We start from the raw sequence: 24,917 nt of genomic DNA, 5'->3' as shown, positions 1-24,917 counted from the left end.
GACTCTGATACCATATTACAAAATGAATTTTAAGTCTAACTCAATCCATAAAACCCTCAGCTCAAATTTGCACATTTGATTTTCAGATACCATTGATGTAATATTTTTTTATTACCATTTTCCTTAGAAATAATGTTAGTCAAATATATAAAGTGTTTCTAGAAGGTGAAATTGTTAATATGTGGTGGTGTACATGACTAATACGGTGGGGAGAAATTGTTAGACCGTTAATTAGTTATGGTGAAAAAAAAAACGAAGGTTAGCCAAAAACTAATATAAAACAAATTTAACTATACAAAATGTTATTAGATGAATAAATTTATACCCTATTTACTGATTTTTTTTAAGAAATTATCGTAAGAGTGAATAATTTATAATCATAGTTTTTATTTACACTAAAATAATATTGTAGTTAAATTATGTGTTTATTATTTTACTATTATTTATTGTTCTTTGCAGAAGCGGAGTCGTAGAGGTAAGAAAGAAGAGTGGAGAAAAGGAATTGAAAGAGAGAATCTGATCAGAACAGAGTTGTTGAGAGAACAGCGTTCTGTTCTGATTCGCCAAGAAATCCAATCGCAATCGGAAGCAATCGGATAATTGCTTTCGGCAAGGACAATGGCTTCGGAGATTGAAATTTCTCCGGCCGACACTCGCAAGGCTCCCGGCAAGGACCAACAAGCTGCCGGCGTCGGAATCCTTCTGCAGATCATGATGCTCGTCCTGTCCTTCGTCCTCGGCCACGTTCTCCGTCGCAAGAAGGTTTACATCATCCCCGAAGCCAGTGCTTCTCTTCTCATAGGTACCTTCTCTTTCCTTTCTTGAACTTTCTTTTTTCTTTTTTCCCGTTTTTTTAACCTAACTTTCACTCTCCAGGGTTAATTGTTGGCATTCTGGCAAACATTTCAGACACCGAGACTAGTATCAGGTTGTTTTCACTAATAATGAACTCTGTTATTGGTTTTTTGAATTTATTTTCCGGAGCTGACATTTGGATTGTGAAATTTGTACAGGGCGTGGTTCAATTTTCACGAGGAGTTTTTCTTCCTGTTCTTGCTACCTCCTATCATATTATATCCTCTGATAGATACTGTTATTGTTTTCTTTTCCTCGAATTTTTAGTTATTTGTTTTAATCATGTATTGTGGCTACACTATCTCGTGTTTTTCTTGACTCCTCTTACTCAGTCTGGGTTCAGTCTCGCACCTGTGAGTTCCTCCACTGTGCTCTTTTGTCTAGACATGTGTTTTAGCTTGTTTGGATACGAAGCTAGAACGTCTTTTGAGAATTTGTTTACCGAGAAAAGAATCCCTCTATATTTCCAGTAGAGAAGCTCTCAGAAACTCTTTTTTGCCTCTACCCAAACAAGTCTTCTGTTCTCTAGGACAAGCCTTTTGACTTGGTGTTAATGGTGTTATTCATTTGCAGAAACCATTTTTCTCGAATTTTGGAGCAATTGTCACATTTGCTATCCTCGGCACCTTTATAGCTTCAATTGTTACGGGTATCTTGGTGTAAGTTTTTTTTAACCTCTCTTTTGGTGTAATTGGTACGCGTTCTTATTAGGCTAAATTATGGAAGTTCTTTTATGTAAGTTTAAGTTTTTTTCTTCTTATATGTGTTTATAGAGAAACTCATCCAGACAGACCTTTATCAATCTTGAATATTTGATAGTGGTTCTTAGCGACTAACTTTGAAAATGCTATCCAGAGATAAGGGGAAGCAGGATGACCACCATTTAAATGTTATGAAAGGTTTCAAATTGTGGTCATGGTACTGGTAGTATTTTCGCTGCAATCCTTGATATTGTGCTATACTGTTGACAAATGCGGTCAATGCAGTCATAATTGTGGTCACTGTGATCCTAAGAATTTTGACCTTGTGGCTGAAATTGCAATTGCAGGTTTTAGAAGCTTAGTTAGAATACATATTACAAGTGTATTCTACACATAAATACTCAATAAAAAAATGCCCAAAATTAAAGAAATTCATGATAAATAATAGCTCACAAGTTAAACACAATCACCATCAATGTTGAAACAATAATAACATGATAGTAATGTCAAAACATGAAATATCGTTGTGAAAATAATAGGAAATGAATATAGCAAATTAGATAAAAATTATCCGAATGTGACCCAGGAAGGAGAAGAAAGAACACGCGAAAAAAATGTATAGGAACAGAGGTCAAAACTAAGGTTACTTTTTTGTGAAATATTTTACCCGAAAACCCCCACAAAATGGTGTTCTAGGGTAACAATGGGTTTTTTGAAGGCTGTATCATGGTAGTGCTGCTATCCCGCAGAAAAATCCATTTTTGCTGCTATAGTAGCCACAATGGTCGCCATTGAAAACCACTCTGCTATTTGAATCCCACAGTGGTTCAAGGCAGCTCCTCTCCACTCCACTATTCTACTATACTGCTGCCATAGTGTGCTATTGATTGTATGAGGAATTTTTTCAATTAATTGCTTATTATTTTTCATCTATGCTGCAGTTATCTTGGTGGTGTGCTCTTTCTAATGTATAAGCTACCTTTCGTAGAGTGCCTGATGTTTGGTGCTCTTATATCAGCTACTGATCCTGTTACTGTTTTGTCCATATTTCAGGTGATTTTCCTCTTTATTTTGTAATTCTTCCATTTATACCTTTAGTCTGTTAGTCCATATGCACGTTTCAATATCCTAGTTTGTGAGCCATAAGGTTCATTAATCCAATATGCATGTCCAATACAAAAGGCAGTGGAATGTCAATAGCCATGTTGATTAACATTCCCTTCTATGTCTGTTTTTTTTGCTCATGTTTCTACATTTTTCACACAAGTTCAGATCTTGGTTTAGATTATCATAAACATTTGGTATAATGCCATAAATAAATTATGAATGACAAAAAATATCATTATAGAACATATTTTCATTAATAGTACGTAACAGGAAAATAACATGAAGCCATAGTGAGGAAAATTTAAAATTTTACAATTCTATAATATTCTTCACCATCTCATCAAGAACTGGATGAAATGGCCTAGTTATGAATCAAATTAGAGATTTGTGCCGTAGTTATCAATCTGAGATAGTGGTCCATAAAAGCAAGAGTGGGATGACCTCCATTATATATATTATAAACAAACTAAATAATTTATACGACACTTATAAGTAATAAACAAAACCCCCAAAATTAAAGAAATTCCGGATAAATCATTAGTAAAGTTTACACACAGAATGACCATCAATCTAGGGTGAATAAAAAATTAGCAGAATGTGAATTGGCAAGTTCAAAGGAATAAGAAAGAATGGAAATAGGATAAGTAGTCATATAAAGTGTGAAAAATTAAGGTCAAAACAATGGTAACTTGTGGAATATTTTACCCCGAAAAAACCCCAAAGAATGATGTTTGAGGCAAATGTTGTTTAATTGCAGCAACATGGTCACCATGGTGGATTGGTGTGGTGAATTTCTTGCCAACTGCCTTAGGCAATTTGTGAAGGAAGGTCTGTTGTAGCAGTGCCATAGGCTGCAATGGCATCTTTATATGGCTGAATTTTGCCATTCTGTCATCCACCGGTGATAATACTAGTTATAGGGGTAAAATAAATACCTTTTTGAAGCCTTTATCATGGTAGTGCTGCTATATCTTGTAAAAGTTGCTACTTTGGCTGCTATTTGAGGCCCATAGTGGCCTAGGGCCGCTCCACTATCCTGCTATAGCTTGCTATTGACCACTAAACTTTGTGCTTTCCTATTTTCTATCTGAGCTCGTCTTCTGTTTTCCTTCATCTTAATCCTGACCGCATATGCACAATAAATCTATATCTTATGATATATTTAATTTCTAACATGGAACTTCACCTTTGTTATTTGCAGGAGCTGGGCACTGATGTCAATCTATACGCCTTGGTTTTTGGGGAATCTGTTTTGAATGATGCAGTAAGTTCCTGTTGCTGGAGAATGCACATAATTTTTTTTTCTGTAGTGCAGATATGGTTAAAGATAGATAGTGCTAATTGGATGATCTTTTTCATTGTTTTTTCTAATGTTATTTTTGTTTTTTCTTTTGTCTTAATCCTCCCTCTTGTGTTATGGGCAGATGGCTATTTCTTTGTACAGGTACCTGAATGTCTGAAGTATATGGCTTTTATCTGAAGTAGACCAATATCATTAAGGTTCATTTTTAACTTAAGCACGTACTTTGCAGGACAATGTCATCTGTTAAAGCTGATCCATCTGGACAAAATTTATTCATGGTGGTTGTTCGGTTTTTGGAGACTTTTGTAGGGTCAATGTCAGCAGGTCAGTCTTTATAAAATGTTCTGTTTAGGTTGTGGTTCAGGGGAGTGGGGGAGCCTCACTAAGGAACTAGTTTTATTTTGTCAACTTTTGCATCACAGATGCTATTCCTTAGTTGTGATTCATTTGGTGATTTTGCAGGTGTTGGAGTTGGATTTATATCTGCTTTGATATCCTTTGAAATCCATTCTTGTTCTATATATTTGTAGTACTCATTTTGGTCAGATTTATAAGTAAAAATATGTTGTGAAACCTTGACTACCAGAACCTATTTAAGTATGCAGGATTAGATATTGACAAGTAAGTATTTTATATTAGTTTTGATGGGAAGATTTGTTGTTTGATGATTCCATCATGTTTGGAATAAACTGATCAGAAGAATTTTATGGTTCCATTCAGCCTTCAGAACTTGGAGAGCTGTCTATTTGTCCTTTTCCCATATTTCTCGTAAGATGTCTTCTTGGATCCTTTGTTCATAACTTTCATACAATCTTCTCAACTTTCATTCATGATGTAAATCAATACGAAAATATTTTCTTTTTTAGGTACATGCTTGCTGAAGGCCTTGGTCTGTCTGGTATTGTATCAATACTGTTCACTGGAATAGTAAGTACATATTGTTTACACGTATACATATGAGGAGGGATTAAAGTACACTGGTGTAAGTTACACTATTAATAATTTTATATAAAACGTGAATTTTGTCAATCCAAGCTTATTATAATTTAATATCATGGTGGTTATTCATGTCTATTTTGTTAACACTGAGACACAATAACAAGATGATTAAATTATTCATATTTTAGCATATTTTGAAAAGTATGCAATGCATTACGTCAATCTTAATCTATATAAAAGGCGCATCAAATAATTTTAGATTAATATAAAGTTTTGTATAAATGATCTATGTGATAGAAACTTTCAATCTAACAGTGACTTTTAAAAGAATATGATCCAAGCAAAGGATATTGAACGGTGTAACATTTGGCATAACTTACATGGTGTAATTTGGTCCATCCACACGCACGCGCACACGCACACATATATATAGTTTGTGTTGTTTCATGTCCATGTTAAGACATCTTTATGAGTATTCTTGTGCTTTGTTTTTGTTTTTTTTTAGGTCATGAAGCATTATGCATATTCCAATTTGTCACAAAGTTCTCAAAGATTTGCATCAGCCTTTTTCGAGTTGATATCATCTTTAGCTGAAACATTTGTGTAAGGAGGATTTCATTTGTGGTACTTACCCTGTTGTGTTTTTACATTTCCTCTGAATGATGTGCACACCTTTTGTCTTGTGTTGTACAGATTTATATACATGGGCTTTGATATTGCTATGGAGCAACATAGCTGGTCACATGTTGGATTTATATTCTTCTCCATTGTATCCTTTTTGGCCTCAAATTGGAACTGCTGTGATATGTCATTTATATTACCTTAGCATTTTATTTTCTTCTTGGTGCTTCTTCCTTAACCCATATAATAACCACTTCAGATATTTATTGGAATTGCAAGGTATTTAATTTATACTGATTGATATCATTTTATGTCTTGATTACTGTGGCACATGCTCATTTCTGGCATTTTGGATAGTTTTCTTCAGTATAAATATTTGCATGCCATTTTAAGCATATTTATACTTTTGCATTTCTCTTAGAAGTTGTAAATTATATTCTTGGGTTTCTATTTGCAGGGCTGCAAATGTCTTCTCTTGTGCTTATTTGGTAAATGTGGTCAGACCCAGTCATCGAAGGATACCTCCAAAATATCAGAAGGCACTTTGGTATAGTGGTAAGAAATTCAACAAAACTTAAATCTTCGAATTTACGGTGAAAGATTGATTAATTCTGTCTATAAAATAAACTACTTCTTGCCTGTGGCATATTCTATAATGCCATGCCTAAGTTGTTCACTTTGTGCACGTGAATAGGACTTCGAGGTGCAATGGCTTTTGCGCTTGCTCTGCAATCCGTTCATGATCTTCCAGAAGGACATGGACAGACCATCTTTACTGCAACTACTGCAATAGTTGTTTTGACGGTAGGCACACTCTTGTCCATTCACTAAGCTAATTACTGTAAAATATAAATAAGGGGTAGTGTAAGGTACTTGACGATGTTGTATATTGTGTACATTGTAAATATTATTTGCATACATAGTGCCTACAAGGGCAAAAACTAAGTGTAGAGAAGATAATAATTTGAGGTGGATGAGTAATATGAGATCAGTGATGCGTAGTTAAAGATTTGTCCAATTCATTTAATTTTCTTATTTAGGTCATTAGCAGGTAGGAAACTTTTACCCCGAGCTTTTGTTTAATTCCCATCCCTGAGCAGTAATTTCAACCTCAAACTATTTTTTCAGGTATTGCTAATTGGTGGTTCAACAGGTACCATGCTGGAAGCTCTAGATGTTGTAGGTGGTGATGACGATAGCCCTTTGGCTTCAGTTGGTACTGTCACAGTAAGTTTTACAACAAATAATGCCATTTAAGACAATTTTGTGTGTTTATTCTACTTCTGCGGAGTTTCTTGTATGTCTTTTACCTTGAAATTTGCATCTGTAGGCATCACCCGTCAATATTAGATGTACACAATTTTGACAGTCCCAAGATGACTCTGACAATGGATAATCTTTCAAATTTTTTTATTTTTTTTGCAAGAATTTTGATGGAAGAAATGGTTATATTGCTCCTCCTTACAATGAAGAGTCATCTTCAGGGAACAAAATCAAGATGAAGCTAAAAGAATTGCACAAGAGGTATCGTCTATGTTCTGAAACTGCAAATAGGGTTAGGTATATAATGATGTTGCCAATCTAATTTCTCTTTGCTTCTTCGTTGCAGTGCTGCATCTTTTACAGCAATTGATAAAAACTACCTCACCCCATTCTTTACTAGTCAAAATGGAGATGAAGACGACGAAGGTAAGTTTTATCTAAAATTGTGTTTCTCACTGAAAAATTGATGAAGTCAATAGGACTAGGAAGCATGGATATGACCTAGACATGTTAAAATTCATTGGCCTGGGCCCAGGAGATTTGATATTCACCTGGTCTCGTTTGACGACATCAGCTCGAATTTGCTCAACTATACATTGGTCTGGGCCTGTTCGGCTCGACATCAGCTTGGGCCCGGGAGACTCGACATTGGCTCGGGCCCACTTGGCTCGACATCGGTTCGAGCCCGTTCCACTCAACATCGGCCTAGGCTCGGGAGACTCGACACTGGCATGGGCCCGTTCGACTTGATATCGGTCGGATTTGCTCAACTCCCGTTCAACTCTATGTCAGCATGGGCCCGATGACTCGACATTAGCCCGGGATGCTTGGCTCGATATCGGCCCGGGCCAGCTAGGCTCGACATCGACTGGGGAATGCTCGGCTTGAAAATGGCCAGAGCCAGCTCGACTTGACATCGGCCCAAGCCCGGTCGGCTTAACATCGGCCCGGGCTCGCTTGGCTCGACATTAGCCAGGGCCCGCTCCACACGACATCGACTCGATCCTGGACGGATAAGCCTCATCCCGAACCTGAACGACTCGACATCGGTCTGCTCGACTCGACATTTGCCAAGGCCCAATTGACTCGACATCGATTCGGGTCCGCTCCACTCGACATCGGTTCAAGCCCAGACGACTCAACATCGGCCCGAGCCCATACTACTCAACATTAGTTCGGGCCCAGATAACTCGAACTCGGGTCGAGCCCGACTGACTCGACATCGGTCCGCTCGGCTCAATCTTAGCTAGGGCCCAATTGACTCAACATCGATCCAGGCCCGCTCAACTCGACATTAGTCCGGGCTCAGACGACTCAACAATGGCCCAGGCCCGGTTGACTCGACATCAGCTCGAGCCTGCTGAACTTGACGTTAGCCAGGTCCCAATCTACACGACATCGACTCGGATCCTCTCCACTAGACATCGGCTCGATCCTGGACGACTTGACATCGGCCCGAACCCGGACGACTCGACATAGGTCCAGGACCGGATGAGTAGACAATGGTATGGTTCTGGACCACTCAACATCAGTCTGGACCTATCGACTCAACAATAGCCTGGGCCCGATCTATTTGACATCGGTTCGAGCCCATTGGCCCGGGCCCGTTCCACTCGACATTCGCTTGGGCCCGAGAGACTCAACATTGGCCCGGGCTTGTTCCACTCAACATTGGCTTGGGCCCGAGAGACTCAACATTGGGTCAAGCCCTATCGTCTCGACATTGGTCAGGCCCAATCGACTCGACTTCGGTTCGAGCTTGTTCGGCTCGTCATTGGTAAGGGCCCAATCAACTTGACATCGACTCGGGCTTGTCCCACTCGACATCGATCGTGGCCCATTTGGCTTGACATCGGCCCAAGCCCGGGAGACTCGACGTTGGCTAAGGCCCAATCGGCTCGACATTGGCTTGGGCACAATGAACTCTACATTGGTTCGTGCCTGTTCGGCTCGACATCAGCCCGGGTTTGCTTATCTCGACTTTGGCCTCGGCCCGTTCGGCTCGACATCAGCCTGGGACCGTGAGACTCGACATTGGCTCGAGCCCGCTCGGCTTGACATCGGCCCGGTTTCAGACCTCTGAACAGTAGCCTCGACCCTAGAGACTCGACATCAGTTGGGCTTGCTCAGCTCGACATTGGGCTAGCCAGTTCGGCTCGACGTTGGCGTGGGCCCGACGACTCGACATTAGCCTGGGATGCTCGGCTCGATATCGGCCCAAGCCAGCTCGGCTTGACATCGTCCCGATCCAGCTAGGCTCGACATCGACTCGGGAATGCTCAACTCGACAATAGCAGAGGCCCGCTCGACTTGTCATCGGTTCGGGCCCGATACGCTTGACATCGGCTCAGACCTGCTTGGCTCGACATTAGCCAGGGCCCAATTGACTCGACATCGACCCGGGCCCGATCCACTTGACATCGACTCGATCCTGGAAGAATAAACATCGGTCCGAACCCGGACGACTCGACATCGGTCCGCTCTGCTCGACATTAGCCATGGCCCAATCGACACGACATCGATTCGGGCCCACTCCACTCGACATCAGATCGATCCCGGATAACTTGACATCGGTTCGGGCCCAATCGACTCGACATCGATCCGGGCCCGCTCCACTCGACATCGGTCTGGGACCAGACGACTCTAGAGTGGTTCGGGCCAGGACGACTCAACATGAGTCTGAGCCCGAACGACTCGGCATCAGTCCGGGCTCGGACGACTCGACATAGATATGGGCTCAGACGACTCAACATTGGCTCGAGCCTGCTCGGCTCGATATTAGCCATGGCCCAATCAACACGACATCGACCCGGGCCCGCACCACTAGATATCAGCCCGATCCCGGACGACTTGGCATCGATCCGCTTGGCGTGACATTAGCCAGGGCTCTCAATCGAATCAACATTGATCAGGGCCCGCTCCACTCGACATCTGTCCGGGACAAGACGACTTGACAGCGATTCGGGCCTGAACTACTCAACATCAGTTCTGGTTGAACGACTCGACATCGGTTCGAGCCCGTTTTGCTTGATACCGGACAACTCGACATCGACCTGAACTCGGACGACTCGACATTATCCAGGGCCCAATTGACTCGACATCGATCTGTGCCTGCTCCACTCGACATTGTCCTGGCCTGAACGACTCGACATTGACTCAAGCCCTCTTGGCTTGAGATCGGCCTGGGCCTGTTCTGCTCGACATCGGCTCCGGCCAACTCAACTCGACACTGGCCCGGGCCCGGGATACTCGACATTGGGTCGGGCCCTTTGACTCAACATCGGCCCGGGATGCTCGACTCGATATCGGCCCAGGCCATCTCTACTTAAAATCGATCTGAATCCGAACTCGACATCCGCATGAACCCAGACGACTCGAAATCGATCTGAGCCCGAACGACTCGACATCGGTCTAGGCCCGAACAACTAGACATCAATCTAGGCCCGGACGTCTTGACATCGGCTAGAGCTCGCTCGGCTAGACATTAGCCATGGCCCAATCAACTCGACATTAGCCAGGGCCCAATCGTCTTGACATTAGCCTGGGCTCAATCGTCTTGACATTAGCCTAGGCCCAATCGTCTTGACATTAGCCTGGGCCCAATCGACTCGACATAGATTCGGGTTCGCTCCACTAGACATCGGCTCGACATCGATTCAGGCTCGCTCGACTTGACATTAGCCAGGGCCCAATCGACTCTACATCGATTTGTGCCCGCTCCACTCGACATTGTCCGGTCCCTGATGACTCGACATCGGCTCGAGATCGCTCGACTTGACAACGACCTGGGCCCGTTCGGCTCGACATCGGCTAGGGCCCGGGAGTCTCAAAATTGGCTTGGGCCTGCTCAGCTCGACATTGGCCTGGGGCCAATCGACTCGACATCGGCTTGAGCTCGGGAGACTGCTCGGGCCCGTTCAGCTCGACATTGGTCTAGGCCCAATCGACTTGACATCAGCTCGGGCCCGGGAGACTCTACCTCGGTTCGGGCTCGTTCGGCTCGACATTGGTCAGGGCCCAGTCGACTTGACATCGGCTTGGGCCCGCTCCACTTGACATTGACCGTGGCCGGCTTGACGTCGGCTCGAGCCCGAGAGACTAGACGTTGGCTTGGGCCCAATTGACTCGACATTGGCCTGGGCACAGGAGACTTGACATTAACTCGGACTCGTTCGGCTCGACATCAACCCGAGTTTGCTCAGCTCGACATTGGTGTGGGCTTGTTCGGCTCAACATTAGCATGTTCGACATCGGCTAGTTTGTCTTAGCATAACTTGGCTCAGGCCAAGTCAAAATCTATCCCAAAATGCAATTTGGATAATCCAAAAATGTATCCAATTTATATCTAATCCATATTCAATTAAATGGATAGGATCCAAAAATATGGATTTAGATTTGAAATAAATCCATTTAAATGGATGAAAACTAATATGGATATGGATAATTATGGATTAGATTTTGAATTTTGAATTTTTTGTCCACCCTTACTGCATGAGTCCATTTAGAAGTGTTTGTACATCCTTGTAGGTTGAGTATTCAGTATATTTTGTACTTAGAAGTGTTTCAAATAATTATTTTTCATCCATGTTCTTGGAACTCTTGACTTTTTTTAAGCTAACGAGTGTTTTTAAGTGTATTTCTATGAAGTAATTTTGTTTTGAAATTAACCATATTGCAATTTGTTTGTCTTGATTTTGACAGCGGAGCCTTTTACTTCTACAAGATCGGGATTTCATGGGCAGAGCCCCTATTCGTCATGATTCCTTCCAGACGACATACTGAATGCGTTTTTTGTACAGAATTTCCGTCACGCAATTCATAGATAGCTCGTAGGAGTTGGCAGCACACAAGTTGTACGATTCAGAATGTGAAATCTCATTAGGTTGAAGTTTGGACATCATCATCTCGGCAGATATAGCATCCATGCAGTTCATATATACCTCTGCCATGAAGTTTGGAGGTTTATCATTTGGATCTCACCACCATACCAAAAATTTAGTTCACCCAACCCAACCCAACCATTGTGACGGTGAAATTATATCATCTCAAAATGAATACAGTCATGGAAAATTATATAACAACATAAATACATCATGGACTATGGGTGAGTCCTTATACAGCCACAGACGCCCATTACTTGTGCTGCTGGATTTTCGTCACTGTAAATTTTCAGGGCGTTCATCACAGTCAGATGTCTATTTGTGTTCGAGTAGAATGGGGTTTACATTTTGTAAAATTTAGTTCAAAGGAGGATTTAGAATAAACTAATTATGTTTTTAATATTTTTACAGAAACGGCAACTTTAGCAAAAAGTAATACAATTTAATATATATATATATATATATATATATATATATAATTTTGTAAAAATAGTATTAAAGAATTATATAGACGAAGTAATTATATGTTTTGCCATTTTTATAGTTTTATTATTTTTTAAAATAATTTAAATATATATATGTGTATTATTGTGCAAAAATAGTGGTAAAAAATATTAACTTATTTTAAAATAAATAAAAATAATTTATTTACTTTTTTTATTATTAAATAAATGAATATTTTATTTTTTATTTATTAAAATTATAAGATTATCTAATTAAAAGATGACACTAAATAAATAGTGATTGTCATAAGTTTTGCACAAGCAAGTTACCAAACACATTTTTTAAATACTCTTCGAAACTACAAAAGAATATTGTTGTGTGGACTATGAAGAAAAGATAGAATAAATTAATTAAAAATATAATTTTAGAGGAAAAAAAATCATAAATTTGAAAAGTCAAATTAGCCTTAAACTTTCTTTCCCGGTCAAAGCCAAAAATTTAAGGCTAATTCTTTCAACACCTTCGTACAATTCCCTTCATGATGAAAAACATGATATATTCTTTTTAATTTTCAAGTGATATAATTATTTACAGTGATAAATTTTGGTGGTTGAGATAAATTTTTTGGTATTTTTACTAAGGATGATTATGTTTTTATTTATTTACTTTTTTTTCTTTATATTTTTAAAAGTCACAAAACTTTTTTACTTTTTTTTTCTTTATATTTTTAAAAGTCACAAAACTTTAAAAAAAAAGTCTGCAAAAATAAAGTACAAAACTAAAAAAAAATATTTTACGAACATGAAATACAAAATGTTTCGGCTGAAAGAAAAATATACAATAATGCCACTGAAGAGGAATATAAAAGTTTAGGTGCAACTTAGTAATACGAAGGAGGAATATAAAAGTTTAGGTGCAACTTAGTAATACGAAGGTGAAGGGAGAATATATGAGGTGGATTCAGAATTTGTCAAGTTTAATCTCTCTACATCTAAAGTCACCTTATTTAACTACACAAGTAAATTTAAAAAAAAATCTTATATTTTATTCACGCAACGAATTTTCTTATTCCTTATCCAATTCACTCTGACCATCACATGAAAATTAACAACCTTGTTTTTTTATAAATGAAGCAAAGGGTAGCCATAGCAGAATGAGAAAGGCTCCTATCCCAAATACAAATAAATAAGTTTGACGAGAAAGAAGTGGCATTATTTATTACCCATTACGAACGACGCCACACACACAGCATAACACAATCAAAACTAACATAATAAAAAAAACTTTATCGATATTTGAAATTAGAACCGTTACAACGTAAACACATATTCCCAACGGCTACTTCTTCTTCCATTCCAATCCAAACCCTTCCTTCTTCTCTCCCAATCACTCAAAACTTCTGTTCATCTCTTTCTCCTCCGATTCTTCCATACCCACCGCTGCTCCATTTTCATTTTCATCCATTCCGGGTTTCTCATGGTGCAGGTTCAGATCATGCAAGAGAACAACAACCCCGATCTCACAGCCCCTCCGCCGCCTCCTCCGCTTCCCCACCAGCGCCGGCCCAGGGTCCGAGAGGTCAGCTCCCGGTTCATGTCCCCCTCCGTTCAGCGCCGCCCGCGGCTGGAGCCCGATTCCCCCGTCGACGAGAACTCCGAAACCCAGTCTTCAATGGGATGTTTTGTCTCTCAGAGAAAACAACAACGTTCCATGAAGCTTTTCAAAGAGAACAACAACGGACACGAACAGGTTCCACTGCACCCTTCAAAATCTTGTTCTGGCAGAATCGGCAGCGGCAACTCCACACCTTGTGTTTCTAGGCCTGGCACTCCCACTCCCTCGGTTTACGTGTCTTCAAGGTATAGACTCTCGCAACAACACCATAACCCTAGTAACCATCACCATCATAGGTTTGCAAATGGCATGGCCTCTGCTGCTGAGAAATTGATGCAAGCCAGTGGGTTGAATCAGGCCAAACCTAATGCTGCTTGTTCCAGTGATGATTCTGGAGTGAACTGCAGTGTTCAGTCACTTCCTGAATTGGTGGATAGAGATATGTTGCTTCAGTCCAATTTGTCTGTGGGTGAGAAAATTGGGGGTAGCAATGGTGGGGACTTGAAGTTTCGCCACCCTTCCCCTTTGTCGCGGTCGGTCAATTTACCTTCTTCTGGAACTGAGAAGCAGCCTCCTTCTTCAGTCTCCAAGCAGCATGGGAATGGAAATCAGTTAGCTAAGTCAGGGGGGCTTAGTTTGCCTCCTGTTCCTCCTCAGAGTTTAAAGCCATCAGTGGATGTAAGGAGAGGGAAGAAAGGGTCTGGTCATCAGGAAGATATGCATTCCATTAGATTGTTATATAATCGTTATTTGCAATGGAGATTTGCCAATGCCAGAGCGCACTCCACGACCAAGGCTCAGCAAGTAGAAAGCCAGGTTAGTCACCCTTTCACTTTCTTACTTGGCAATAAATTACAAATGTTGTAGTGATAGTGATGCTACGACAGAAAATTGCAGTCATCTGGCTAGGCAGTTTGTTTTATGATCATAATTGGGAAGGTGAACCACTATTATAGTTACACTGCGAAACTGGATTTGGGAGAATGCTAAAAGGGCATTGATTGTACCTTGAAAGATATTGTTATTTTTTTGTTCCCCTGGAGCACCTTACATCATGGCTGTGAGTTAGTTTGTGGTTGTTGTGACTACTGGATGTGATTGGTTACTGCCATTGCAGGCTGCAATCAAGGTGTGATGTGGTGTTGTGGCTCCAACCGAATAAAGCTTAGCTACAGTGAACAACAAAGAATACAAATGCATAAGTCTCTATTTGTTTCTAGTGTGTAGTTTTTTTATAAGCTGTTTCTAGTGTACAGTAGTTCTTTTTTGTAAGGAACATAGTTAAGCATTTTTTAGAATAAGCTCCAGAGAAATTAGAGTATATTCATAAACTACTTCCACAAGTGCAAATAACATTTTTTGATTGCTCCCTTGATTACCTGAGTGTGTACTCCATCACATCTTTATTTACTGGACATTGGAGTCGTTTTTATTTCAAATTATATTTTTCAAAATTGATATGGCCTTTTGGAGGAGTATAAACTTAACTTCATGTAGTAAGTCTTAGTATTTCTTTAACTATACAGAACTTCTGCACATTTACATCTCTGCTCAGTATTTTCAATTGGCATCTTAACTATTTGACATCTTGACCAATTTAATCCACTTCATTAAGCTATTAGTTATTTTTCCTCTTCTTGATCCTTGCAGAAAGCACTATATTCCCAAGCAATGACAATATCAGAAATGCGTGATTCTGTAAACAAGAAACGCATAGAGCTGGAGTTTTTACGGAGATCAGAGACTTTGTCAAGAATTCTTGAAACTCAAGTAAGGCTACCAATACTTCTGAATGCTACTTTTATGAATTTGCATTCAAGTCCTCAGTGCAATGTTTCCAGTCCGTGAAAAGAAGACAATTGTTTGTTGAGTTCTTGTGGTATCTATATATGTCTATATTCTGTTCCTTCCTACATACCCAGCTCATACTATCAATATATGTGTGTGTATGGGTGTATATTGAAGTGGATCATAGTGATGATATTTAGTCAATTGATCAAGGAGCCTTTCTTCTCAAATATGCTTTATGAGTTATCATTTTAATTATATATATGTATAGTAATAATCAGTACAAGTAATTTGTATATTTCCTTGGATAAAATTACAGATTCCATATCTAGATGAGTGGTCTACTATGACGGAAGAATATTCAGTCTCGATTACTGAGGTAATTCAGGCTTTAGTGAATGCCTCAGTGCAACTTCCAGTTGGTGGGAATGTTAGGGTATGATTATTAATCCCCATCTCATGCTTGTTGGTTATCTAATAGTGTTTATTATCTTTCTGTTATGCTTATTCACTGTGAATTGTCTGGGTCAAACTCACAAAAATATATTATGCCACAGGTTGATGTCAGAGAGGTGGGGGATGCTCTGAATTCAGCATTGAAAATGTTGGAAACAATGATTTCCAACATCCAAAGATTCGTGCCGAAGGTGAGACAAAATGAAAGAATTGAGCTTCCTCCTTGTTCTTTTTTTTACTTAGTGATGTAACCAAAAGGGTAAAGGGTCAATCAGTGTCGTCAAAATTGGGCTAGTAATTAAATCGGTGAAGGTCACTTCACTGTTTATTGGTTAAATTGTGGTTGAATGGGTAAGAATAAAATATATATTCAATTTATGTAATATACTAAGCAATAAATTGATATAAATACTAAGAAAATTAAGTGAAATCTTTATATGTAATAACTATATAGGGTTGTGGACCTGATGGAGGACCATCCATAAGTTCTAAGTCACCATACACAAGACTAAGAGCATCTCTGATTTTCCATTGTTGAACTGATCGATTTGGACCACTTTTAATAACTATAGAGGGTTCAAAAGATGAGGTTGTCTAAAAATGTCAGTTGAAGAAAAATACACTTAATATCCTCTTAAGTTAAATTGTACATAATGCACTTTGCACTGATGATAAAACTTTGTCAAACTCAGGCAGAAGAAATAGATGTTTCTATTTCAGAATTAGCCAGAATTGCTGGAGGGGAAAGAGCACTTGTTGGAGAATGTGGAGATTTATTGTCAAAGACATATAAATCACAGGTTTGTCCTGCTATGTGTGTAGATTATGACTGAATTCCACAGTCATGTTTATCTCCTGCAGTTATTTCATATCTTGAAGTCAATTTTCAGGTGGAGGAGTGCTGCTTAAGGGCTCAACAAATCCAATTGCATTCATTTTTTCTTCAGAATAAGAACAAAGAATAATAACCAACAACTGATAACACAATTGAAAGTTAGTTGTGGAAATCCTACACACATCTAATGTTGATAGTTGATGAGGGGGCATCAACAGTACAAGACCTGTGGATTCATATATCTTTCACATTCTTTTTCCATTAGTTGAAAAAAGGGGGAAGAAAGGAACATCATGTTGTTGTCTCAACTCAAGAAGTTCCACATTGTATTCTTATCAATGTAAGTCTGAGGCTCTGAGCCTAGTCACCATCCATCTCTTCCCCATTTCACTCACTGGATGTCAATAATAGTAATAGGACACTTTGTCCTTCAATGAATGAAATGTTTGCAGTCTGCTGTATTTCCATTTTGTGCAGCTAAAACCACATTCACACACACATGATGTTGGAAAGCTTGACAACTGTTAAGAGAGAAAAGAAATAGTTAGATACTATGTTTGTTGATTTTGCATGATAATTTTTTAAAAGTTATAACTGCCATAGTTTCTTAAAAGTTTGATTGATAGTTATAAAAATTGAATAAAGTCCTTTCATCCACTAATAGTAAAAAATAACTATTTTATAACTTTTCTAAAATAATACTTTTTATTTGGATGTCAAAGTGGATGGAATAGTATCATTCATTACCCATCAAAATCACACACTTTCTTTTTACATAAGTATTAAATTTAGTAATATTTTTTTCATTTAAAAATAGATTGGGACTAACACAAATATATAATTTTTCATTTAATAATAGTTAGCAATAATAACATTTATATAAATATATAAATAAACAATATTTTCCCTACACAGTTTAACAAATTTTTTTTTTCTTACATATAACACATTCCTTTCAATGTTTCACAAATATATAATATTTAGTTTTTTTTATAGAATTTTTTTTCTTATTTACTATGATGGCGTGTTGAAATATGATAAAAAAAAATTAGATATATAACATGAGTAAATTAGACTAAAAATCTTATTTTACCGTCTAATATTATTAACACAATTTTTTACATATTTATATATTTCTCATTTATAGCATAACAATTTTTTGTTAATAATAAATTAATATTTGATAAAAAATATATTGTAGAACATATTTTGATGATAAAAGGTCAAAATAATATATATTAACAAATAATATATATATATATATGTGTGTGTATTATATGGAATAAATTTTTAGAAATAATATGAATTTTATTAATATAATATTGATAGAATGTAAAAATAAATTAAAATTTTCTTAAATAGTATAGCACAAATTTATAAATCAATTAGTATTTAACAAAATTACAATAAAAAAATTTAAAAAGGAAAAATCAACTATATTATTATTTTATGTTATATTATATGGAAATTGATAAATATATAAGATATATAATAACAATAATATTTTATCTGAATTCTTATCATTGATTATTATTTTAAATAAATTATGACGGATTGTCTTAAAATATTCTATATATTAAAAAATCTAATTTTATTTTTTTATTTTTATAAAAACATTTATATTTAAGTGATTATTTATCTTACTGAGTTCTTAAATACTTATTATTAACCGTAACATTGTCATAATTGAATTTTAACAGTATGGTATAAACCCATTTACGGTCAGTAAATTAAAAACGTAGCTATTATGAATTTTATGTTTTGTGAAAATAATTAAATTGATTATATATACAGATTAAATTTTATAAAATTGAAGTATTACATAACTTGTGTTTTTAGTATTAAAACATAAATAACATATATAGTAGATATACAGTAGGATTGATACATAAATAACATACATAGAAGATATGCAATTGTGTAAATGTATTTTGAAATTTGAGTTGAATTCACCTATCTAAATTATAAATTGTAATTTTTTTGAATTTGTACAACAACATCACATACAATATCCATTATTGTCTCTTGCATGTTTCTCAACTCGGGATACAAGTCCATGCCCAAATGCTCAAAACCGGTGCTGATTCCGGAACCGTCGCGAAAACCTCGCTGGTGGATATGTACTCGAAGTGTGGGTCTTTGGACGAAGCAGTGAAGGTGTTTGACGAAATGAGTCAGCGAGATGTTGTCGCTTGGAACGCTTTGCTTTCGTGCTTTTTGCGGTGCGATCTTCCTGTTGAGGCTGTTGGGGGTTCTTAGGGCAATGGGGAGGGAGAATGTTGAGCTTAGTGAGTTTACTTTGTGTTCTGCGTTGAAGTGTTGCGCTTCTTTGGGGGCGTTGGAGCTTGGAAGGCAGGTTCATGGTTTGGTGGTGTGTATGGGGCGTGATATGGTTGTTTTGAGCACTGCTCTTATTGATTTTTACTCCAGTGTTGGGTGTGTTGTAACTCGTTGGTTTCTGGGTGTGTTAGGAATAGGAGGTATGGTGAGGCATTTAGAGTTATGGGCTCGGTGAGGCCCAATGCTGTTGCGCTTACCAGTGCTCTGGTGGGGTGCTCTGAGAATTTGGATTTGTGGGCAGGGAAGCAGATGCACTGTGTTGCGGTTCGACAAGGTTTTACTCGTGAGACTCAGCTGTGTAATGCTCTGTTGGATATGTATGGGAAATGTGGGAAGGTTTCGCATGCCCAGTCGTTGTTTGATGGAATTTGTGAGAAGGATGTGATTTCTTGGACTTGTATGATTGATGCGTATGGAAGAAATGGTCGGGGGCTTGAAGCTGTTTTGCTGTTTCAGGAGATGAGGAAAGAAGGGAGGAAGGTGTTGCCGAATTCCGTGACTTTTTTGTCTGTTTTATCCGCTTGTGGTCACTCTGGACTGGTGGAGGAAGGCAAAAAATGTTTCAAATTGTTGAGGGAGAAGTATGGTCTTGAACCAGATCCAGAGCACTATGCTTGCTACATAGATATATTAGGCCGAGCGGGTAACATAGAAGGGGTATGGTCTGCGTATCACAATATGGTTGAGCAGGGTACTAGGCTTACTGCTGTTGTTGTAGTGCAAGTTATCTGATGGTTGTGTTACTAAAGCATAGTTTTAGTAGCCTTGTAACTAACACCATGCTGTTGTGGCATTAACAGTAAGAAGTTGTTAGAGTTAGTTAGATTAGTTTTGCTTAGAGGTTGTAAACAGAACTAAATATCAGTGTGAGAGATTGATTTTTTCTAGAGATTAAATAGCTGTTGTAATCCTCTGTTTCAATACTAATAAAATTCACGTTAGTTTTCAATCACAAAAGAAAGTCTTGTTCCAACAAACTGGTATCAAGAGCATTGGTTAAGATCCATTTTCCACAATGGCAAATCAAAGTACGACGAGTTCCCAATTTCCGGCGAATCTTCCGGTGTTCAAAGGTGAGAATTATGATCGGTGGTGTGCGCAGATGAAGGTCATATTCAGATTTCAAGATGTGCTTGAAATTGTGAATGATGGAGTTGCAGAATTGGCAGCAGATACCAATGAGGCTGCAAGAACCTTGCATCATGATATGAAGAAGAAAGATGGAAAGGCTTTGTTCATCATACATCAATGCGTTGATGGTAATGTCTTTGAGAAGATCATTGAGGAAGAAACGGCGAAGGGAGCATAGGAGACTCTAAAAAGGCTCTATGGAGGTGATGAAAAGTTAAAGAAGGTGAAGTTACAGGCTTTGAGGAAGCAGTATGAGGTGTTGAATATGAAAGAAGGTGAAGCCATATCAGAATTCTTTTCAAGATTGGTAGTCTTGACCAATCAGATGAAAACATGTGGTGAAACGGTCACTGGTTTGCAGAAGATTGAGAAGGTGTTGAGGGCCTTAACTGCAAATTTTGATCACATTGTAGTTGCAATTGAAGAGTCTAAGGATCTTTCTGTTATGAAGCTTGAGGAGTTACAAGCTACTCTGGAAGCTCATGAGATGAGGCTGAAGCAGAGGAAAACAGAGAAGGGAATAGATCAGGCTTTGCAAGCAAAATTCACCAAGAAAGTCAAAGATGAGGCTTCATGGTTCAAGAAGAACAAAGAGAAGTGGAAAAAGAAGAAGGGTAATACTGAATCTGAGAACAAATGTTCAAAGAATCAGAATGATGCCAAGAACAAAGGTGCTTCTAGTAGTAAGAATCCAAAGAAGAAGGATCTGAATGAGGTCAAATGTTTTTGTTGTGAAAAGTATGGTCATTATGCAAGAGATTGTCCAAGTAAAGGATCAAACAATCAAGGAAAAGATGAGGCTCAGCTGGCAGAAAGTGACTCAGATGATGCAATGTTGATGGCTACAACACAATTGGATGATGACACATCAAATGTGTGGTACCTAGACACAGGTTGCAGCAACCACATGACTGGAAACAGAGGTTGGTTTGTAGATCTGGATGAATCTAGTTCTAGAGGAATCAGATTTGCAGACAATAGTCAAGTGAATTCTGAGGGCATTGGAAGCATCATGGTGAAAAGGAAGGATGGCAAAGAGGCTATCATCACAGATACGTTGTATGTGCCACGCATGAGGAGTAACTTGATTAGTGTTGGTCAATTACTTGAGAAGAATTATACAGTGAAGATGGTGGATAAAGAAATGAAGCTGTTTGATTCAAAAGAGAGATTGGTTCTTAAAGCTCCACTGTCAAGTAACAAAACCTTCAAAGTGTGCATTAACATGATTGATCACAAATGTTTTGTTACCACTGTTGCTGATGATCAGAATTGGACATGGCATCATAGATATGGCCATTTGAATTTTAGGAACCTGAGCATGTTGAATGCAAAGGGTATGGTGACTGGTCTTCCTAAAATTCAGGTTCCAAGACAACTTTGCAAAGAATGCTGCATTGCTAAGTCTGCAAGAAAGGCATTCAAGCATGATTTACCCATGAAATCATCACAGAAATTGCAAGTTGTACATTCTGATTTGTGTGGTCCTATGGAGGCTCAATCTATTGGAGGTAATCACTATTTTCTCACTTTCATTGATGAGTACACTAGACATGTGTGGATATATATAATTGAGAAAAAGAGTGACACCTTCCCACAGTTCAAGAAATTTAAGCTACTTGTTGAGAAGGACAGTGGTTGTAGCATTAAGAAATTGAGATCTGATGGTGGAGGTGAATACACTTCCCTTGAATTTGCCAAATTCTGTGAGAATGAGGGCATAATTCATGAGATTGTAGCTCCATACACACCACAACATAATGGCATTGCTGAGAGGAAGAATAGGAGCATAATGAATATGGCTAGAAGTATGCTCAATGGAAAAGGAATGCCAAAGAGGTTCCGGGCAGAAGCTGCTGCTACTGCAGTGTACATTCTGAATAGAAGTCCTACAAAGAAGCTGCAAGGTGTGACACCTTATGAAGCATGGACTGGTGAGAAGCCAAGTGTTGGTCACTTTAGGGTGTTTGGCTCACTGTGCTATAGACATGTACCAGAACAATTGAGAAAAAAGTTGGATGATAGAAGTCAAACAATGGTGTTCGTTGGTTATCACTCAACTGGTGCTTACAAATTGTATTCACCAACAGATCACAAGATGGTCAAGAGTAGGGATGTACAATTTGATGAGGCAAGAGGCTGGTGCTGGAATGAAAATTCAACACAGAGAGAAATTGTACCACCTACAGTTAGAGCCACTCTTGATGACTGTGATGCTGAAGAGAATCCTATCAGGGTTGGTACTGAAACTGGACCTGAACAACCAGTGGTCAGAAGATAAAGTAGAACAAGGGTACCTTCAGTAAGATTGACAGAGTATGATGTGTTTCCTGATCAAGCAATAGGCCAAGAGGGTGAATTACTTGAGGAAAACATGTTAGCTGAATCAGAACCAATAAATCTCGAATCAGCAATGAGAGATTCAAATTGGCTAGATGCTATGAAAGAGGAATTGGCAGCTATTGAGAAGAATAAGACTTGGGTACTTGTGTCACAAACTGAGAAGAAGGCAATTGATGTAAAGTGGGTTTACAAGCTGAAGCTGAGGCCAAATGGTGAGATTGCAAAGTATAAGGCAAGGTTGGTAGCAAAGGGGTTTCTGCAGAGGGCAGGTATTGACTTTAATGAGGTATATGCACCAGTAGCTAGACTAGAAACTGTCAGGATTTTGGTAGCAATAGCAACACAGTATGGATGGAATTTGCATCAACTGGATGTAAAATCTTCATTTTTGAATGGTCCATTAGAAGAGGAAGTCTATGTGAAGCAGCCACCAGGTTTTGAAGTTAAGGGTCAAGAGAGCAAAGTGTATAGGCTCAAGAAGGCACTGTATGGGCTGAAACAAGCTCCAAGAGCTTGGAATAAGAGGATTGATAGTTTTCTGATAAAGGCAGGATGCACTAAGTGTGTTTCAGAACATGGAGTATATGTGAAGGGCTCTAGTAAGTCTGATCATATAATCCTATGTCTTTATGTGGATGATCTACTGATCACATGTGCAAATGAGCAAGAAAATATGAAGTTCAAGTCAATGCTGATGAAGGAATTTGAGATGAGTGATCTAGGAAATTTGTCATATTTTCTAGGGATGGAATTTAAATTCACTGACAGAGGGGTCTTTCTTCATCAAAAGAAGTATGCTGAAGACATTTTGAAGAGGTTCAAAATGGCAAACTGCAATCCAGCTATTACACCCATGGAGACTGGTTTGAAACTGAGCAGAGAATCACCAGGGGAGCTTGTAGATGCTACACTGTACAAACAGATCATTGGTTCACTGAGATACTTGTGCAACACTAGACCTGATATCAGTCATAGTGTTGGGTTATTGAGCAGATTCATGGAACAGCCAAGGTCATGCCACTTGCTTGCAGTCAAGAGAATTTTGAGGTTTATAAAAGGAACTACCGATCATGGCGTGTTGATGCTAAGTGAAAACAATTTGAAGAAAATTGAAGTTTTGGGGTATTCAGATTCTGACTGGGGAGGTGATGTGGATGATAAGAAGAGTACTGCTGGGTATTTGTTCATGATTGGTAAGGCATTGATATGCTGGAGCTCAAAGAAACAGGATGTGGTAGCTTTGTCATCGTGTGAGGCAGAGTATGTAGCTGCATCATATGCTGCTTGTCAAGCTATGTGGATCAAAATGCTATTGAAAGAAATGAGGATTTGTGACAGTACCAAGGTGAAGCTGCTGATTGATAACAAGTCTGCAATTGATCTTGCAAAACACCCTGTTAGTCATGGCAGGAGCAAGCACATTGAGAGGAGGTATCATTTTCTTAGAGAACAAGTGAATGAAGACAAGCTTGATGTGGAGCATTGTAGAACCGAGGTTCAGTTGGCTGACATACTGACCAAACCTCTTAAGAGAGTGAGGTTTGAGGAATTGAAGGAGCTTATGGGAATGGAAAGCTTGGATAACTTGTACTAGGAGGTGTGTTGTTGTAGTGCAAGTTATCTGATGGTTGTGTTACTAAAGCATAGTTTTAGTAGCCTTGTAACTAACACCATGCTGTTGTGGCATTAACAGTAAGAAGTTGTTAGAGTTAGTTAGATTAGTTTTGCTTAGAGGTTGTAAACAGAACTAAATATCAGTGTGAGAGATTGATTTTTTCTAGAGATTAAATAGCTGTTGTAATCCTCTGTTTCAATACTAATAAAATTCACGTTAGTTTTCAATCACAAAAGAAAGTCTTGTTCCAACAACTGCAGGAATATGGGTAGCATTGTTGAATGCCTGCAGTCTTAATCAAGATGTTGAAAGAGGTGAATTGGCTGCAAAGCATCTCTTGCAGTTGGAACCCAATAAATCTAGCTATATTGTTCTTGTATCAAACTTCTATGCAGCCATTGGCAGGTGGGATCGTGTTGATGAACTGAGAAGCATCATGAAGACAAAAGGGTTGCTCAAGGAAGCTGGGAATAGTTGGGTCAATGTTCTGGGCTGCAACCAACATGCCAGGTCACTATCTGTTTGAAGATACATTCTATATGAGAGATAAAGTTGAAAAGAGTTAAACATAATCTCTATTATATTATTATCAGTTGAGAAGAATTTGAAAAATAGTTATGAATAGATTAATATACATACAAAAACATCATATAATAATTAATAATAATGAACTTTTCAAAGA

The 24,917-nt window shown here is 38.6% G+C and overlaps 3 protein-coding genes across 3 annotated transcripts; all 3 read left to right on the top strand.

Moving 5' to 3' along the window:
- The first annotated feature begins 400 nt into the window (after positions 1-400).
- LOC137832089 (sodium/hydrogen exchanger 6) lies at positions 401-12,071 on the top strand. The gene is made up of 22 exons (XM_068640076.2): positions 401-802; positions 877-928; positions 1,014-1,073; positions 1,184-1,208; positions 1,429-1,514; positions 2,498-2,609; positions 3,865-3,927; positions 4,088-4,107; positions 4,196-4,290; positions 4,429-4,457; positions 4,556-4,587; positions 4,687-4,734; positions 4,833-4,893; positions 5,411-5,508; positions 5,599-5,674; positions 5,786-5,805; positions 5,984-6,081; positions 6,221-6,330; positions 6,655-6,753; positions 6,953-7,050; positions 7,136-7,215; positions 11,491-12,071. The coding sequence occupies exons 1-22, from the start codon at positions 619-621 to the stop codon at positions 11,547-11,549; spliced, it is 1,605 nt and encodes a 534-aa protein (XP_068496177.1). The 5' UTR covers positions 401-618; the 3' UTR covers positions 11,550-12,071.
- Positions 12,072-13,365: 1,294 nt separating this feature from the next.
- LOC137832088 (protein ENDOSPERM DEFECTIVE 1) lies at positions 13,366-17,273 on the top strand. Its single transcript, XM_068640075.1, has 6 exons — positions 13,366-14,543; positions 15,378-15,497; positions 15,835-15,951; positions 16,073-16,162; positions 16,664-16,771; positions 16,862-17,273. The coding sequence occupies exons 1-6, from the start codon at positions 13,590-13,592 to the stop codon at positions 16,934-16,936; spliced, it is 1,464 nt and encodes a 487-aa protein (XP_068496176.1). The 5' UTR covers positions 13,366-13,589; the 3' UTR covers positions 16,937-17,273.
- A 1,510-nt stretch (positions 17,274-18,783) lies between these two features.
- LOC150027355 (pentatricopeptide repeat-containing protein At5g66500, mitochondrial-like) lies at positions 18,784-24,917 on the top strand (the record flags this gene model as incomplete). The annotated part of the gene is given in 4 exon segments (XM_090303941.1): positions 18,784-19,053; positions 19,055-19,247; positions 19,250-19,846; positions 24,487-24,917. Coding segments are annotated over 4 exon segments (1,335 nt in total), but the record flags the coding sequence as incomplete, so codon positions are not given.

Source organism: Phaseolus vulgaris, chromosome 6 (assembly GCF_051622355.1).
Source record: "Phaseolus vulgaris cultivar YP4 chromosome 6, ASM5162235v1, whole genome shotgun sequence".
Lineage (NCBI taxonomy): Eukaryota > Viridiplantae > Streptophyta > Magnoliopsida > Fabales > Fabaceae > Phaseolus > Phaseolus vulgaris.
This window is presented reverse-complemented; position numbering and strand designations above follow the sequence as displayed.